General features: G+C 48.4%; 2 protein-coding genes across 3 annotated transcripts in view; both read left to right on the forward strand.

Annotated features, from left to right (window-relative positions):
- The window catches only part of ATF3 (activating transcription factor 3), a 47,286-nt gene extending 37,621 nt beyond the window's left edge, over nucleotides 1–9,665 (forward strand). For both annotated transcript variants that reach the window (XM_080923504.1, XM_080923503.1), the window contains exons 2-4: nucleotides 2,307–2,550; nucleotides 7,045–7,152; nucleotides 8,336–9,665. In XM_080923504.1, coding sequence (XP_080779630.1) covers nucleotides 2,311–2,550; nucleotides 7,045–7,152; nucleotides 8,336–8,533 — 546 coding nt within the window. In that variant the 5' untranslated portion in view covers nucleotides 2,307–2,310 and the 3' untranslated portion in view covers nucleotides 8,534–9,665. The remainder of the gene's footprint in view (nucleotides 1–2,306; nucleotides 2,551–7,044; nucleotides 7,153–8,335) is intronic.
- Nucleotides 9,666–15,344: 5,679 nt separating this feature from the next.
- GARIN4 (golgi associated RAB2 interactor family member 4) overlaps nucleotides 15,345–15,812 on the forward strand; it is a gene marked incomplete at both ends in the record, with an annotated part of 1,833 nt that continues 1,365 nt past the window's right edge. Inside the window, one exon of the mRNA XM_080910563.1 lies at nucleotides 15,345–15,812. This exon is cut by the window's right edge and continues 184 nt beyond it. Coding sequence (XP_080766689.1) covers nucleotides 15,345–15,812 — 468 coding nt within the window.

The following is a 15,812-nucleotide window of genomic DNA, read 5'->3' on the forward strand; positions in this document are numbered from 1 at the left end:
AGTTAAGTATAGATGAACTCTTCAGTCACATATGTGACAGCCAGGCCGGTGGCAGCTCTGAATTCTACCCCTGAACTGTTGGGGTTTTTTGGTTTTTGATTTTGTTCTTCAGTAGAATGGGAAAGGAGAATGTACTGGAGAACGCTGAGCCTCTGGCTTCAGAGAAACATCCCGTAGCCTCAAGGTTACAGCATCCAAAGAAATGACCTTCAGTTCTCCTGTTTGGGAGAGAATTGTATACATTTCTTTAGTTCTTTTGACTCAGCAGTCACTGGCCTGAAATTTCTGGCTCCACCAGTGGGCCTTAATCTCCAAGGAAAGGGATTCTGATGAGGGGCCCTTAACACTAAAGAAGGTGACCAGACCCCAGGGAGTTTCCATGGGAAAGCAGCCATCCCTCTGCAGGAGATCCTGGGGACCCAGGGTAGCTCCTGGTGGCAGAATGCTTTCGGAGCATTTGTATTTTCCAGGCTGCTCACATCACTCTTGAGGAATTAGGGTCCTCATTACCAGCCGTCCTTTGCAGAGGAGAAAGTCACTGGGGCACTGTCACAACACATAACTGAGTGGTCTTCAAACCTTGATTTAAAAAGAAAATTCTGATATGGGAATTTTTGTGGATAAGATGGCTTGTTTAAATTTAGACCTGGATGTAGACAGGAGCTGCGTGTGGGCCTCGTACATAAAGACTAGCAGTTGCTGGAGCAGCGTTCAGGAGTTCCCTGGAAATTTTTGCTTTATCTCCCCACTGCTGTTTCTGCTTTCGACCCCTCTTCGGCACCCCCCTCAGGGAAAGGCCAGTGGGGGTCATTGGGGCAGCAAGCCCACAGAAGAAAGAGGCACCAGAACACTCTTCTAGATTGCTTCTGCCCTTGGTTCTCCCATGTTGCCCCTGTGGGTTTGCTGACCTACAGACCAAGGCCACCATTTGCTACGTCACCTCAGCTCCACCTTGTCTACTCAGTTGTCTAAGTGGTCAGCAGGCTTCATGGGCCAGTGCTGGGCAGTGGTTTGCTGGCTTTCTCAGCCAATTTCCATATGATGGCTGAGTCTCACAGGGCCGAATTCCCTTCTCCTTCATGACCAGGCTCAGCCTAGGTACCCTCTGCCCATGTTCTAAGCCTCACTCCTTGTCCCTCAGAGCTAAACAACATCCCCATAAATCCAGAACTTTGCTCCTCCTGGCTTCTGCCTGTTGAGGTCCTTTGCTTTGCCAGCCTTCTCATTAAGAAGGTGCTTCACGTTCCTGCATGACCCGAGTTACCACCATCACCCTTCCCTGCCAAGGACTGGGGCAAAGAAACTCAGTCTCACTGTTCTTGCTCATTCACACTGGCCAACCCAGCTTCCTTCAGGAGCAAGTTCAAAGCCCAAGCTCCCTGCTGTTATTTCCACTGGCTAACAGATGCCTCTCCATCCAGGTGTCTTCCCATTTCTTTTTGAAAGAGGACTGAAAATGGGGTCACAGAAGGGGCTGGTCTTTGTTTTTTTCTGTTAGGACTGAGGCCACCTTTGCATATTCTGTGTACCAGACACAGAAGAACCCTAAAGGACAACCCCCTTGAGCTTTATTTTAGATGTGTCTCTGAGCTGTGTGTTTTAAGGGTCTGTTTTATTCACAATGAAGACAGAATAAAAGTTTTTTGATGGCCCATTGAATTTAATTAGCAATTGCTTGCATGGGTGTGGGATTAGTTATTGGCACACAAGCAACTTAACCACTGAATAAGTGACCCTTTAACTAGCAGGGTTCACTGCTAATAGCTCCTGGGTTAGGGTTGGGACTTCATGCCTTCCTCTATAGGTCCTGTGCAGGTCACCAGAGCTGCTAGGAGTTCAGGAAAGAGGTTCCTATGTCGTGTCCAGAAACCAGCACCTCCTAGCACTCTCCTATCCTTCTGTATTCGCCTCCTTTTAGCCCTGATGTTGTTCCCTGAGTGTGTAGGGGATGCTGTTTAAGATGGGACACTAAACAGCCACTTAGTCTCCGAATCTTGCCCAGTTATGAATCTCCGTGTTAACTGCTGCCTTGTTACAAAAAGAAGCTGACCAAGGTTGAGAGTACCGCTGATCTATGGGTCAGAACATAAATATTTAGGGGCCAGTGTGACAACATGTCCTTTTAGCAAAAGAACGGTAACAGGTTCTCCTTTATTTCCTGTAATTTCTCCAGCCACGGGCAAGGGCTGAGCATGCAATGAAAATAAACTACAAGCCTCAGGGCTGATGGGACTTGCTTCTGAGGTGGATTGGATCTCATGCCCCAGGACCCCTGACGCAGTTTGTGCTCAATTTTTTTCTTTCAGCAAAATGATGCTTCAACATCCAGGCCAGGTCTCTGCCTCGGAAGTCAGTGCGACTGCCATTGTCCCCTGCCTCTCACCTCCTGGGTCACTGGTATTTGAGGATTTTGCTAACCTGACACCCTTTGTCAAGGAAGAGCTGAGATTTGCCATCCAGAATAAGCACCTCTGCCACCGGATGTCCTCTGCACTGGAGTCTGTTACCATCAACAACAGACCTCTGGAGATGTCAGTCACCAAGTCTGAGGTGGGTTCTGCTAACACGTGACTATTTCTTCAGCACATGCTCGTCACAGACTTGCCAGATTCCAGCACAGTCAGGAGGCTTAAAGCTCGGGATAAGAATCAACCAAAGCTCTGCACTCTGGGAGCCTAAAGTCTATAGTCTCTAAAGATTATGGAGTAAAGTAGGGTACATGAGTGGGTTGGTATAGTGTGCACATGAGAATGGGCAGATAGAGTGTGCACCTGTGTATGTGCACTTGTGTGTGAGTGTGGGGGGGAGAGAGGGAGGGAGGGAGGGAGGGAAGGAGGGGGAAAGAGAGAGAGAGAGAGAGAGAGAGAGAGAGAGAGAGAGAGAAGAGGCCGAAACAGGAAAATCAAGAGTGGTGAGTTTGAGAGCAATCTGAGGTTAATATCAAGACTCTCTTTTAAAAAGAGAGAGAAAAAAAAACCCGATAAATAAATAGCTCAAGAAGCAGGTATAAAGTCTCAGCAGTTAACATCACCTGCTGATCCTGCAGAAGACACAGGTTCAATTCCCGGTACCCACTTGGTGGCTCATAGCTATCTGTACCGCCAATTTTAGGGAATCCAACATCCTCTGCAGGCAATTGCATAAATATGTCACAAATAATAAATGCAGGTGAACACTCACACATGCAAAATAAAAACCTAGTCTCTTTTAAAACAACAAAAGGGAGACAAGCAACTGCACAAATGCAGACACACAAAGGACAAGGCTTATGTGCACAGAAGCAACTGCACATAGACACACACACAGGCAATGGCTCATGTGCATATAATAACATTTTTTAAAGAGAAGTAAGGGGTTCTGAGATTAGCTAGAGGTGAAATTTTCATTGTAGATTAGGAGACCAAGAAAAGCTTCACTGTTAGCTAAGACTTGAGAGGGGGTTGTATGGGAAGGCTTCCCCACTCAGGAGGAGACCGTGAGCTGGATGTGAATGGGAACAGGTCACACAGAAACTGCTGCATCCAGAATAAAAGGGAAGCCACTGGAAGGCTTTTGGACAGAGGACAAGCTGGTCTGATACACGTTCATGGGACTCCCTGGACACTGTCTTGAGTCCCTGCACTTACACGGAGGAAGCCGGCATAGGCTAGTGCTGAAAGGTGGCTGGCCTCTGGATGTGACTCTAGGGTAAGGCTGCCTTAGGGATGGCTTTGGTTTGTGGAAAGACAAGAATGTCCATTTGCTGCAAGGACTGTAGAAGGCCAGGTGGGACAAGAGCAGAACCTGTGTCCTTGGAAGATGTCAAAGAGGCAGGCACCAGATGTGAGCTGGGAGTCCTGGGCCAGAGATCCAGGGCTGAAAAGCATCTGACTATGGATGGTACTTGAAGCTGTGTTTGGTGAAGCCACTTTCTCTGCAGACTTTCTAAAGAAGTGAGGGATATGGTGGGGATTTTCATCGCCCAGTGGATCCAAGGACCAGGAGGTTAGCCCTACCCTTCCTGGCAACAATGCTCACAGATTTGGTACGCCATGTGTTTGCTCTGGGTTCACATATGCTCACACACATGCACTGTTCTGTGTTGAGAAACCTTTCTGTAAGATACCTGGAGTAACAGACATGGTTACTGAGCCCTGGCTGCTGGTAACCATGTTGTCTCAAGAGCATCAGAGGTGTACACTTGCAACTTTGCTAGCCTTTCTTGGTTAGGATTATTTTAAGTTTATGTAATGGGTATGACTGTAGCCATGGGGCAAGGAGCGAAACTAGCTCAAAAGATGTGATTTTAAAAGGAACCCGAGGACTGGGGTTGCAGGTCAGTGGTAGCGTGCAAGACCTTGCATTCGATCCCTTGCACTGGGGGGTGAAAAGAGATTGGTCAGTAGGGCTGATGTTTCTACAAGGTCTGAGGGGAACCTGGCTCATAGCATTTGACAGATGGAAACAGACTATGATGTTGCTGCTGTAGATGTCATTAGGAGCATTAGCTGTGCATCCAGCTATCCCAGAGGAGGTCAGAGAAGGTACAACAAAACAGTCATGGGTATCAAGTCCAATACTGGAGGGTGTAGGTTAGAGCCTGAGACATTCTGGGAGATTTTCTTTTCTTCTAATGATATAGTTTGAAATAAGATGCAGTAGTCGGGTGGGATGGGGAAGGGAGGCTAGATAGATGGGGTGGATTGGGAAGGACAATTGGGTGTCTCTAGAGGGAGAAGAGTAGGCTGGTTATTCTGACTCTAGGGGAAAGGACCTATTCATAAAATATTCTTTTTCTGCTTCTGAATTACAGGGATCTATGTTTTGTTTGCTTTTTCTGTTTCGGTTTTCAAGACAGGGTTTTTCTATGTAGCCTTGGCTGTCCTGGAACTCACCCTGTACACCACACTGACCTTGGACTCATAGAGATCTGCCTGTCTCTGCCTCCCAAGTGCCAGGATAAAAGGCATATGTCACCACCATCTGGTCTGACCATGAGAGTCAACTTAAATATCAAAACGTTACTTCAAAATCCAAATAATTTTTAACGTAGACACAATTTCAATTTCCCACATTAACCAGTGTGATTATTTGTTTTACTTGTTCTTTGATTTTCATTATTCAGTTTTTGTTTTGATTTTTAAAAATTTTATGTGTGTGAGTGTTTTGTCTGCATGAATGGACATATGTGTACTGTGTGTATGACTACTGCCCACAGGCCAGAGGGGGGTTTGTACCTTCTGGAACTAGAGTTATACTTGGGAACCACCATGTAGGTGCTGGGAATCAAACCCAAGTTCTCCACAAGAGCAGCAAATGCTCTTAACCACTGAGCCCTGTTCGTGTGTGTGTGTGTGTGTGTGTGTGTGTGTGAAATGTGTGTGTGTCAAGTGTGTGTGTGTGTGTCAAGTGTGTGTGTGTGTCTGGGTATGTGTATATGTCTGTGTATCTCTCTGTGTATGTCTGTGTTGTGTGTCTGTGTGTCTATGTGTGTGTGTCTATGTGTGTGTGTGTGTGTGGCAAATGTGTGTGTGTGTCAAGTGTGTGTGTGTGTCTGTGTATGTGTATATGTCTGTGTATCTCTCTGTGTATGTCTGTGTTGTGTGTCTGTGTGTCTATGTGTGTGTGTGTGTCTCTGTGTGTGTATGATTTTTATATTTTCTGGGATTGTTGCCTGAGGCATGAAGGATAGAAATTCAGGGTTAGGTTCCCTGGGCTTTGCCTCTCTGGATTGTAAGACCTTCCTCTCAGTCCACCATGTCTTCTGATTCAAAAAAAAAAAAAATGGGAAAAGGTCAGGAGTGGGTCAGTCATCGAAAGCTGGCAGGGTCTGACACTGGGCAGACCACAGGGAGAGTTCAGCCCAGACATACTTTAGCAGAGTACATGGTTGGATGTGCCCATTACACATTGGTCCAGACACAGTCAGGGTCAGGGTGAACATCCACAGAGTCCCATAGCCACCAAAGCTGAACATGGTTCTGTCCTCCGAGCACCCCAGTACTGACTCAGAAGGAGGCACAGAAAATCAGTATGATTTGTTGGCTGAATCAACAGGTGGTTCAGGACTCTGCCTACCAGTAGCATCCTGCTGTGTGGACGCATTAGCACCATCTACTGCCATTAATGGTCTCAAGGCTCCCTTCTCTAGGAGCTGGTTGACTTCATGGGAAGGATGTACCATAATGCTCCTGGTAAAGACAGAGATGTTAGTTATTTTTCTGTAACTGTGCCCAGTGGTTAGGGCTGGTGCCCAGTGGTGAGGGCCTGTGCCCAGTGGTAAGGACCTGAGCCCAGTGGTGGGGACCTGTGCCCAGTGGTGGGGGCCTGTGCCCAGTGGTGGGGGCCTGTGCCCAGTGGTGAGGACCTGTGCCCAGTGGTGAGGGTCTGTGCCCAGTGGTGAGGACCTGTGCCCAGGGGTGAGGGCTGGTGCCCAGTGGTGAGGACCTGTGCCCAGTGGTGGGGGCCTGTGCCCAGTGGTGAGGGCCTGTGCCCAGTGGTGGGGGCTGGTGCCCAGTGGTGAGGACCTGTGCCCAGTGGTGGGGGCCTGTGCCCAGTGGTGGGGGCTGGTGCCCAGTGGTGAGGACCTGTGCCCAGTGGTGAGGGCTGGTGCCCAGTGGTGGGGGCCTGTGCCCAGTGGTGAGGACCTGTGCCCAGTGGTGAGGGCTGGTGCCCAGTGGTGAGGACCTGTGCCCAGTGGTGAGGGCTGGTGCCCAGTGGTGGGGGCCTGTGCCCAGTGGTGGGGGCCTGTGCCCAGTGGTGAGGGCTGGTGCCCAGTGGTGGGGGCCTGTGCCCAGTGGTGGGGGCCTGTGCCCAGTGGTGAGGGCTGGTGCCCAGTAGTGAGGGCTGGTGCCCAGTGGTGGGGGCCTGTGCCCAGTGGTGGGGGCCTGTGCCCAGTGGTGAGGACCTGTGCCCAGTGGTGAGGGCCTGTGCGTGTGGCAGACATCTACACAGACAAACATAGATATACAAACATACACATACATGATTAAAAACAAACGAACAGGAACCCATAGCCTTGGTATGTGGGTTCATGCTTGAATGTGTGCCTTTCGGATTCTATAGGTGGTCCCTGAAGAAGATGAGAGGAAAAGGAGGCGGCGGGAAAGAAATAAAATTGCTGCTGCCAAGTGTCGAAACAAGAAAAAAGAGAAGACAGAGTGTCTGCAGAAAGTGAGTCCTGCCTGGCCCAGCTGCCCCTGGGGGGAGGGAAAGACCTTGTGGGTGGAACAGAAATGCTAGCTGGGGGCAGAGGATGGAACAAAGCTATTAGCTTGGCAGAATAGGCTCTGGAGATATATATCTGTATACACACACACATATATATACATTCATATATATATAGGGGCCAGCAAGCTGTGCTTGCAGTGCAAACCTGGCACCATAGTTTGATACCCAGAACCCGCTGTGGAAGGTGAGAACTGATTTCTAAAGTGACCTCTGACCTCCACATGCATGCTGTGGCACAGACTGGTCCATATACCCGTCCCCCAACACACACACACATACACACACACACAAACACACACAGTTTCTAGAGTTTCGGGTCACATCAATCTAGTTAAAGAGACTTTAATCATCAGTTACAAACTATTAAACCCTGCTACCGCCCTTGGCTCTCAGGAGAGGCTTTTGGTTTGCTCTTCAAGTTACTACAGTGACCCAGAAGTAGTGCTGACAGTGTTCCTGCTGATCTGAACCCTGCCTCTCTGCTCCACGCTTATCCGGCACTAAGCACCCTGGGAGGCTGACACCCCACACAAAACACCAGGGGTACAGCATGAGTTCACAGGCAAGGAAGGCCACAGAGCCTGAACGTCTTCGCAGAGGCCATGTCTGCTCCCCCAAATGTGTGCGGGTCATCTTCTCAAAGATGTGTAATAGCCTGGGAACGCCTGCTCCTCACCTCAGGGTCAGTGAGGAAAACTCGGGAGGCTTTGGGGTTTCTGAGAATACTCCTGCGGATATGGGTGTCTGGCAAGATCAGAAATTCAAAGAAAACTCCATATCACCAGTCTGGGCTTCTCTGCAGCCCCCAAGATCCTGTGGGGTCCAGATGCCTTCTGCATGGGCAGTGGACTAAAGCAGCCCTCTCTGAACCCCTGATGTTCAGGCAGTTTCAGCGTGGAAGCCCCGCTCAGTGGTATCTGTAAGCTTCCTTTTACATGCCGTCCAACTTCAGAGGCCTCTACAGGGTTCATACCACCTTCCACCTAGTTTGGTCCTCCTATCTCTGTGGTAGGATGGTTTCTCTCGAAGGTCTCTCTCAGTGTGAGGAGCCCCAAAGATTCCAGGCGGTCCCCTACCTCCCCGCCCCATGGCTCCCTCCATAACACCTCTGCTAATTGTCCCTCAGGAGTCAGAGAAACTGGAGAGTGTCAATGCCGAGCTGAAGGCCCAGATCGAGGAGCTGAAGAATGAGAAACAGCATTTGATATACATGCTCAACCTGCACCGGCCCACGTGTATCGTGCGGGCTCAGAATGGACGAACACCGGAAGACGAGAGGAACCTATTTATCCAACAGATAAAAGAAGGAACATTGCAGAGCTAAGCAGAGGCGGTATGGGGGCAATTGGGGAGTCCTTACTGAATCCTCCTTTTCCACCCCAAACCCTGAAGCCATTGGAAGACTGGCTTCCTGTGCACTTCTAGAATCTCAGCAGCCAAGAGCCGTTGGGGCAGGAGGGCCTGTGGTGACTATTGCATTGTCCCACTCTGTCCCCCGCAGTGAACCGTGGAGCAGGCAGGAGCATCCTTTGCTTCACAAGTTCCAGGATTTAGGCCTTACCATCCTGGCCATTCTCCGATGACCTAGCAGGCTGGGGTCCCATGCAAAGCAGGATCCCACTAATGGGATTCAGGCAGATGTGTCTACCTTGATAGATGGGGTGGGACCACGTCCTCCACTGCAGCTGACAACGTCCCTCCTAGGGAATGTGGAGCGAGAACATCCATTGTTGAGGTTGTCCAATGGCCAGGGTATGCTTTCTAGAAAATGTGCTGTTCTGTCCTAGAGTGACTGCATAGGGCCTTCAATTTGGAGCCTGGTTTGTGCTGTTTAGATGTTTGTCTTGCACAACATTGGCACAATTTTCCCGGGGAGTTTCATCAGAACTGATTTCTGAGAGTTTGGGGGTCTGCCATTGTCGGCAGTATCCCTCAAAAGCATTCGGGTGGCCTTGTGAACTCGCTGGCGTCAGGGGAGTAAAACTGGCTGACGACAAACTGAGCCACTTTGTGCTGACAGACTCCTTCCCTGTGCCCACTGCTGAGGAAGAGCCCGGGCACAGCAGCAGCTCGTCACAGAAAGAAGGCACAAAGTGCAAGTTTCAAAAGGTGTAGGACTCCGAACTCAGGGCAGGAAGAGCCAAAGATCCTCCATTTTCCTTTCTTCCTGCCAAAACCCACAGCCGCAGCCTGTGGAGACCTGCACTTGAGGCCAGGAGCAGGGCAAAACTTCTGCATTGTGGGATGTTAATAGCGCTTTTTGCCTTGTAGCAATTTTGAGATGTGGTCCAGAGCATTTCAGCTGGGAGGTCCCTCCCTCTGGCCACCAGGACTCTGGCTACTGTTAAAATTCTGATGTTTCTGTGAAATCCTCAGTGTTTAATCCGACCCAATAGAAAATATTACTTATTTATCCCAGTATTCCTAGCCTGTCAACATAATAAATATCAGAACAAGACCTGGTAAGCCTTAGTGTGGCACTGGTTTCTACTACTGACATTGCCTCTCTGTCATGGGGTGGTCAGCACTGAGTGTTTGGGGATGGATGGTTTCCTTTGTTCATGGGGAGACCATTAGGAAGGGTAGTTAGTTGGCTTTTCAGAATTTTATATTTTATGTGTATGGGTGTTTTGTCTGCATGTGTGTCTGTGTACCACATGCATGCTGTGCCTGAGGAGGCCAGAAGAAGAAGGCATCGGGTCCCCCGGAACCGGAGTTTCAGAGGTTGCAAGCTACAGTGTAGTTGCTAGAAAGGGAACCCAAACCTCAGAGAGCACTGTCATTAACTGCTGATGACTCTCGCCAACTCTAGTATACGTGCGTGTGTGTGTGTGTGTGTGTGTGTGTGTGTGTGTGTGTGTGTGTGTGTGTCAGGGGTGTAGACATGAGTGCAGTTGCCTACAGAGACCAGAAGAACTCTTAAACACTGAACCAGCTCTGCAGTGACTTCTATCCCTGTACCTCAGTCTGTTGACTGATACAACACTACAGGTGTGTTCTCACACCGACGGTTTGGCACTAAGATAGTTTTTTGTTTGCTTTGAGTCCGTCTCAGTGTAACCTGAAACAGCATATACAGACCAGCCTGGTCTTCACCTCCCAAGTGCTGATCTGTCTCCAGAATGCTGGTCTAAATGTTTGCCCCCTGCCCCCCACCACACCTGGCTCACAATAGAATTTTGATGTAAAAATCCAAATTGCTAAATATTTCAGCCATCAGTTTCTCTGAAATTACAAATATGCCTAAGACGTATACATGTTCTTAAACTTGATCCTTTTTACAAACTACGTTTAGTTTGGGAGCAGATTGGGTACCTGTGTGCCATAGAGAACAACTTGGAGTCAATCTCTTTCTGCCACATGGGTCCTGTGAATTGAACTTGGGTCATCAGGGTTGGCAGCATGCACCCTTACTGACTGCACTATTGCTTTGGCTCAGCTTGAGCCTCTTAAACTTGCCTTCTGCCCCGGTGATCCTTAAACAAGTTTCCACTTGACTTAGATATGTTAACATCTGTTAGCGTCTGTGTGCCTCATAGCATGGATGTATCTCAAATATCAAGGAAAAGTGGTTGGGGACAAAGAAGGCAAGAGAACAATTTTGGACAAGATGGGGAATGGGTAGGGTTGTTCCAAGAATGGTAATCCCAATTTTCTGGAATTTCCTGGTCCAGTGATTTCTCCCTCACTTTGCAGTACTGGGGATACACAAAGCCCTCCCTTCCCTGGCAAAACACAGCACTTGAGTGGAAGTCTGGGAACAATATTTGAGAGTCAGTTTTAAAAAAAAAGATGTATTGTGTATAGAGTTCTGCTTGCATTTGCACTTGCACACCAGAAGAGGGCATCAGATCCCATTACAGATGGCTGTGAGCCACCATGTGGTTGCTGGGATTTGAACTCAGGACCACTGGAAGAGCAGACGGTGCTCTTAACCACTGAGCCATCTCTCCAGCTCCCACCTTTCAACTCTCTAATGTCACAGGCATGATTGTATCTCTGGTTGTTCCTAATCAGTAGAGAGCCATCTACTTCTTTAGCTAATCTGTATCTTAGTGAAGGGGAGGGAATAAAGAAAAACGAAACAAAACAGCACTACCCTTATCCCTTGGTTGTGGGTAGAGGTGCTACCACGAAGCCAGGGCAGTCTGAAAACTGCCACGGGGGGAATAGGGGAGCGCAATGGGTTAGAGAGGAGGCAGAGGGGTGCTTCCTGTGGTCCTTAAAAAGAACCACTGACTTGTGCCATGCAGACCTTTGACTCCTGAGCTTCAAGTTGAAGGAGGCAGGCTAGGTGTCTGAAAGAATAGACTTAAGCAGGGTCATGGGAATTAGCACCTGGTTGGCCACATCTTCATTTCTTCAGCTGCCTCCTGCAGGGCATGGTGACATCTCACTGGCAAGGCCCCCAGGAGCCACCCTTCTTCTTCTGCCTCTTTTGTCCTGGGATCTGTCCCAGCATCTGCTTCAGAGTGAAGATTTGAAAGGTTGTGGCTCAGGACTTGAGTTCCGAGGTCCTCATTACATATTCTGTCAAGAGGTCAAATGCTCGTTTCCAACACAGTCAGCTCGCTCAACCTAGAGCTTTGAAGGAGCCTTTGATTTCTTGCTGCTCTAGCCTGTCTGAGCTGGGTTCGGGTGCTGCTGTCTTTGGTTCTGGGTATGCCTGAAGGGAGACCAGGCTTACACGCCAAGGATTCTTTCAGGTTCTTGGCTCTTAACTCCAGAAGCTTCCAGCCTCATTAAAAATTGGTCCTGGGATCAGACTAAGTGGTGCGTGCCTGGTAGATCTCTCCGGTCAAGGCCAGCTAGTCTCTGTTGTGGTTTCCAAGCCAACACTACATAATGTGATCCTGTCTCAAAAAAATCTAAAACTAAAATAAGTGTACTTGTGAAGAAATTCACACTGAGTTGCAAAGCTCGTTGAGGCTGATTGGATGTCTATAAGAGCTAACAGTCATCTCCTGGGACCAACATGCTTGACATTGCGTGTTTCACATCATGTATGTAGTCTTCTGTCACTGCAACAATAACTGAAAGTAAACAAAAAGAAACTGGGCTGCTGAAATCATCAGAGAGTTAAGGCTTTTGCTGCCAAGTCTGATTGGAGTTCAGTCCCACACAGTGAAAGAAGACACGCAACTCCCACAGGTTATCATCTGACTGCACCATGTATGGTAGCATGTACAGACACACAACACACACATACACGTATATACACACAGTGCAAAATATATTTTAAGAGAGAAATAGGGCTTGAAGAATGGCTTAGTAGTTCAGGCACATGCCACATGAAGACCTGAGTTTATAACTTGTATAAATGCCAAGGGGACATGGTGGCCTGCCTGTAATTCTAGACTTAAGACAGAGATGGGCATCTCCAGAGCAAGCTGGCTAGCCGGACTAGCCAAATCGTGAGATCTGGTATGTCTGAGAAAAATCAACCTTGGGCCTTTATTTATGTCCAGGTACAAACACCACTTACACATGAATGAAAAAAAAAATTGAAAAAAAAACAAAAGTTTATTTTGGTTCATGTCTTAGTCAGGGTTTCTATTCCTGCACAAACATCATGACCAAGAAGCAAGTAGGGGAGCAAAGGGTTTATTCAGCTTACACTTCCACATTGCTGTTTGTCACCAAAGAAAGTCGGGACTAAAATTCAAGCAGGTCAGGAAGCAGGAGCTGATGCAGAGGCCATGGAGGGATGTCACTTACTGGCTTGCCTCCCCTTGGCTTGCTCAGCCTGCTTTCTTATAGAACCCAGGTCTACCAGCTCAGGGATGGCACCACCCACAATGGGCTGAGCCCTCCCACCCTTGAACCTAGTTGAGAAAATTCCTTGCAGCTGATTCTCATGGAGGCATTTCTTCAACGGAGGCTCCTTTCTCTGTAACTCCAGCTTGTATCAAAACCCTCCAGTACAGTTCCATTTATAAGTGTCAGTTCATGATCATCTTGTTCCTCTGGCCTGTATGGATACCACAATGTGTGAAGGGGCCAAATCACCTCACAACCAGGAGACAAAAAGTGGAAGAGAAAGGTGGGGACAGGGGTCCCATGATTTCACTTAAAGACACGCTCCCAGTAACAGGTTCTCTCATGGTGCCTACCTCCCAATAGTTCAGGGACCCCAAGTGCCTCTAACACAGTGGTGTGGGGACATTCCATCCTTAGAAACATTGCTCAGTCCACACACTGAAGTAGGGGCTCCGTAGCTTGCTCAAGGTCACACAGTCAATGCAAAATGGGAGGCTACTGTTTTAAAAGCCACGTTTGTGAATAAGAGTTCTAAAGGTGTAGGTGTTATGTGTATGACTGGAAGCCACAGCACACTATTGAACATTTAAGTGCTTTGAGCACATGCACGATGCTATATAGCCACCACGGATGGGTACCCACGGATCAGTCACTCCCCAGGTCCCGCCCACATCTAGAACTTGGTGAACTTCTCCACTATTCGTCCTCCAGGCTTTTTCTGTCTGGCTTCTTTCACTTAGTAAAGCGCCAAGGACCACCTATGTTGAAGCATGGTGACACTCCATTCCTCTTCAGGGCTGAGTAATAGTGTGTTGCATGGAGAATCTATATTCTGCTCTCATCTGCTTATCACTTAATAAATAGGTGTGTGTGCTTCCCCAGCATGTCAGCAATAACCTTGTCCATAAGGAACAGGACAAGGAGTACGACTTCATCAAACCAACTAGAAGAGCCTGGAGTAGGGGTCCAAGTGACAATAATTTGGAAATCCTGAGTCTGGACAGCTATGTGGCTGTGGCAATAGGCAAAGTCATGAGGAAAGATGTATGTAAACAGATTTCTAAAGCTGTCCCCCACGTCAGGGCTGTTAGGACAGAAGGGGTTGGGTGAACTCTTGGAATTTAAGGACCCCTGTTCCTTACCCCTGGCCCTATACTGTGCATTTCACTGAACACAGTGTGGAAAAGTGGGAAGCAAAACCTGGGGTCCTCAAGAGAGTAAATGGTCCCTCACAAAAACAAAACTGACAGAAAAAGCAATGTGGTCCCAGACTCACTGACGCCCTCGCCTTAGTTTACCTACTGTCTAAAGTGGCTGTCCTGCTCTCTTGATCACACCTGTACACACACACAAACACACATACACACACACACACACACATGCCACATGCACACATTATATACAATTCCCCATGATGTATTAAAAACAAATCAATCTGGTTTGAAAACATTTGACTGGCCTAAGTTTCCCTCAAGAGACAAAGTCATGTGGTGATTTAAAACAAGGATTTTAGAATCAGCAAGACTATAATGTATTTGAACATTCTAGTTTGTGGGTGTAGGTGATTCACTTTTAGTGTCTTTGCCCTGTGAACTAGAACACACACACACACACACACACACACACACATACACACATATATATATATATATATATATATATATATATAAAATAAAACCATAAATTCGGATGTTTCCAATCTCCCCATCTCCTCGAATTCCCCCAAGTTTTGAATCTCTTCAACCTCAGCTAAAAGAAGGAAGTACTCATTTACAATGTTCCCATCTGAGGCCTTTTCATGTTGGTACCCACCTGGTCCTGCCCTCCTGGAGAGCAGCTAGGGGATGGGACAAAGGGGGATGTGCCAGCAACAGGTCACAAAGGGAGAGGGGGATAAATATGGCTGTGCAGGGCCTTCAGGCTCTAGTGGTCACTTCACCCACTAGGGCTGCAGTTTGTAGGCTCTCAGGGAGCTTTCAACAAAATCACAGGTGGAGGTCAAAGGGGTCTTAGACCCTGGAGAGAATCTCCCTGGAGTCTACCCTGCATCTTTGGAGAGGTTGGACTTGGGGTCCAGGCACCAACAGCACCCCTTGCCAATCATCTGTGCTCCCACCCCCAGCCCAGGCCTCTTGGAGGCTCTGAGGCAAACTGGGGGCTCGTGGGGTGAGGTTGAGAAGACCTGCTGTACATGCTACCTCTGTGACCCAGGATTTCTGCATCTCCTCTTATCTGCGGAGACCAAGAAAGACGCAGGAACCAACCAGGAACCCACCAGGAACCCACCAGGAACCCACCAGGAACCCACCAGGAACCCACCAGGAACCCACCAGGAACCCACCTTGCCAGCGTACTTTTCTTGACACAAAATAACCATGGCGAACCAGTCTCTGTTACCCTATTACACAGCCCAGAGTAGCTCTGAGAGTGGCATGTTCAACACCACCATAGGGAAATTGCAGCAGCAGCTACAAAAAGGAGAGTATGACATATTCAAGTATGCACCGATATTCGAGAGTGACTTCATTCAGATCACCAAACGCGGAGAAGTGATTGACGTGCACAACCGTGTCCGAATGGTGACCGTGGGCATTGCCTGCACCAGTCCCATCCTTCCGCTCCCTGATGTCATGCTACTGGCCCGACCAGCACCATGTGATGAGGTTTTCACACGTAGCAAAAAACGCAAGGGCGGAAAGGTCTTGGAGCTCACTAGGCTCCTCCCTTTGAAGTTTGTGAAGATTTCTGTTCACAAACGTGATGAGCAACAGCTACGCCTCAAGTTCGCCACTGGCCGTTCTTGTTACCTGCAGTTGTGTCCTCCTCCTGAAAGCAAGGATGAT

Source organism: Micromys minutus (assembly GCF_963924665.1).
Source record: "Micromys minutus genome assembly, chromosome: 1".
Lineage (NCBI taxonomy): Eukaryota > Metazoa > Chordata > Mammalia > Rodentia > Muridae > Micromys > Micromys minutus.